Genomic DNA, 2,137 nt, shown 5'->3' with positions numbered 1-2,137 from the left:
CTGATTATGATCATCCTGCTGGACTGAAGGCAGTAATAGTAGTGACTGAGAATTCGTTATTAAGTAAATGCTTCATTAAGCCAAGAGTAGCTGTTAAGCTAGTCCTTGAGGCTTAGGAAAAGAAGTGGAAGTTCAATATCAAGCTATGGAGGGAGAAAAAGTGTGATTAGAGTCAAATGTCTCTGCTGCCAGACAGGAGACCCGATGAATGCCCCAGTCCCTCCAGAGAAAGTCCTTGAGGCATCAGTGAGGAAGAAAGCCTGGGGAGACAGGGTGCACCAGGTACTCGGGAGTTGTCTAGCAACTGGAGTGTTGGAGGGGGAGGGCCTAGCTCGGGGCCCAGGGGGAGGTCCGCACTGGGATTGCCGCCTTCAGAGAGCGGGAGAGGCAAGAGGCTGAGGACTGAGCGAGGGCGGGAGATTCGTGGGGAGCCGCAAGATCTCCAGATGGCAGGCTGCCGGCCTGCACTGCCAGCGGTGGCCAGAGCTATGTTGCGGTTCTGAACTCCGCTCTTTCTCCCGCAGCCCGTGACCACTTGAGCTGGAGAGCCGGCATGCCCCGGTAAGTGGAAATCCTGCCACTTCAAGACATGGAGTCATCTTTCCCATTTGGAGCGATCCTTGCTGTCCTGGCCTCCCTCATTATTGCTGCTAATGTGCTAGTGGCCGTGGCTGTGCTGTTGTTGATCCACAAGAATGATGGTGTCGGTCTCTGCTTCACCTTGAACCTGGCTGTGGCTGACACCTTGCTTGGTGTGGCCATCTCTGGCCTAGTCACAGACCAGCTCTCCAGCCCAGCTCGGCCCACACAGAAGACCCTGTGCAGCCTTCGGATGGCATTTGTTACTTCTTCCGCCACTGCCTCTGTCCTCACGGTCATGCTGATTGCCTTTGACAGGTACCTTGCCATCAAGCAACCCCTGCGCTACTTCCAGATCATGAATGGGTTCGTGGCCGGGGCCTGCATTGCCGGGCTGTGGTTGATGTCTTACCTCATTGGCTTCCTCCCACTCGGAGTCCCCATATTCCAGCAGACCAGCTACCACGGTACCTGCAGCTTCTTCGCTGTGTTTCACCCACGCTTTGTGCTGACCCTCTCCTGCATTGGCTTCTTCCCAGCCCTGCTCCTCTTTGTCTTCTTCTACTGCGACATGCTCAAGATTGCCTCCATGCACAGCCAGCAGATCCGAAAGATGGAACAAGCAGGAGCCATGACCGGGGCCTACCGGTCTCCGCGGACTCCCAGCGACTTCAAGGCTGTCCGCACCGTGGCTGTTCTCATTGGGAGCTTCACTCTGTCCTGGTCCCCCTTCCTTATCACTGGCATTGTGCAGGTGGCCTGCCAGAAGTGCTACCTCTACCTGGTGCTGGAACGGTACCTGTGGCTGCTCGGTGTGGGCAACTCCCTGCTCAACCCACTCATCTACGCCTACTGGCAGAAGGAGGTGCAGCAGCAGCTCTACCAGATGGCCCTGGGAGTGAAGAAGGGGCTCACCTCGTGCCTCCGCCTTCTCTCAGCCAGGGATGGTGGCCCAGAGGGGCGCAGGGAAAATTCCTATCCTTTTGCCATTATCTCCCACTCACATCTTGATGGCTAAGACGGTAAGGGCAGAGACGTTTCAAAGTGTCTTCTCCCTCCCCTCTCTGGGCCCCCAACTAGGAAATCAGATGGAGCTAGGAGAATGAGAGTCCTTGCTTCAGGCAGCTGACCACCCCTCACCTCAGACTGAGAGAAACCGAGGTAGGGTGCTGACTTTCTTCTATAATCCATTTCCTTCTCGGCAAATCTCCATTCCTCCCTATCTTTCTTTTGCAATGAGTCTGTTTCTCCTGTACAGGTATACTTACCGAAGGAAAGGTACTACTGAAATGATCATAAAAAATCAAATCCTATTTCTGAATGCCCTACAGCAGCACTATCCGACAGAAATATCACGCAAGTCACATATAATTTTAGATGTTCTCGTAACCACATTAAAAAGGTAAAGAGAAAGAGCCAGGCAAAATGTATGTTAATGTTTCATTTAACCCAACATATCTAAAACATTCTTTCAATATGTAATCGATATAAAAATTACTGCACTGTGTTTTTCATGCTAAATCTCTGAATCTGGCGTGTATTTTACCTTTACAGAACG

General features: G+C 52.3%; 1 protein-coding gene across 1 annotated transcript; it reads left to right on the top strand.

The window, feature by feature from the left end:
- Nucleotides 1-342: 342 nt before the first annotated feature.
- GPR119 (G protein-coupled receptor 119) lies at nucleotides 343-1,597 on the top strand. The gene has a single exon (XM_035006468.1). It carries the CDS (start codon nucleotides 590-592, stop codon nucleotides 1,595-1,597), a length of 1,008 nt encoding a protein of 335 aa, XP_034862359.1. The 5' UTR covers nucleotides 343-589.
- Nucleotides 1,598-2,137: the final 540 nt, after the last annotated feature.

The sequence above is a fragment of the Mirounga leonina genome, unplaced genomic scaffold, assembly GCF_011800145.1.
Source record: "Mirounga leonina isolate KUSES-001 unplaced genomic scaffold, KU_Mleo_1.0 Mir_101664, whole genome shotgun sequence".
NCBI classification, from domain to species: domain Eukaryota; kingdom Metazoa; phylum Chordata; class Mammalia; order Carnivora; family Phocidae; genus Mirounga; species Mirounga leonina.
Note: the sequence above shows the minus strand (reverse complement) of the source record. Positions and strands in the feature narration are given on the sequence as shown.

Coding starts and splice junctions, on each gene's coding strand:
- GPR119 (XM_035006468.1), top strand. CDS start 590: ATGGAGTCATCTTTCCCATTTGGAGCGATCCTTGCTGTCCTGGCCTCC.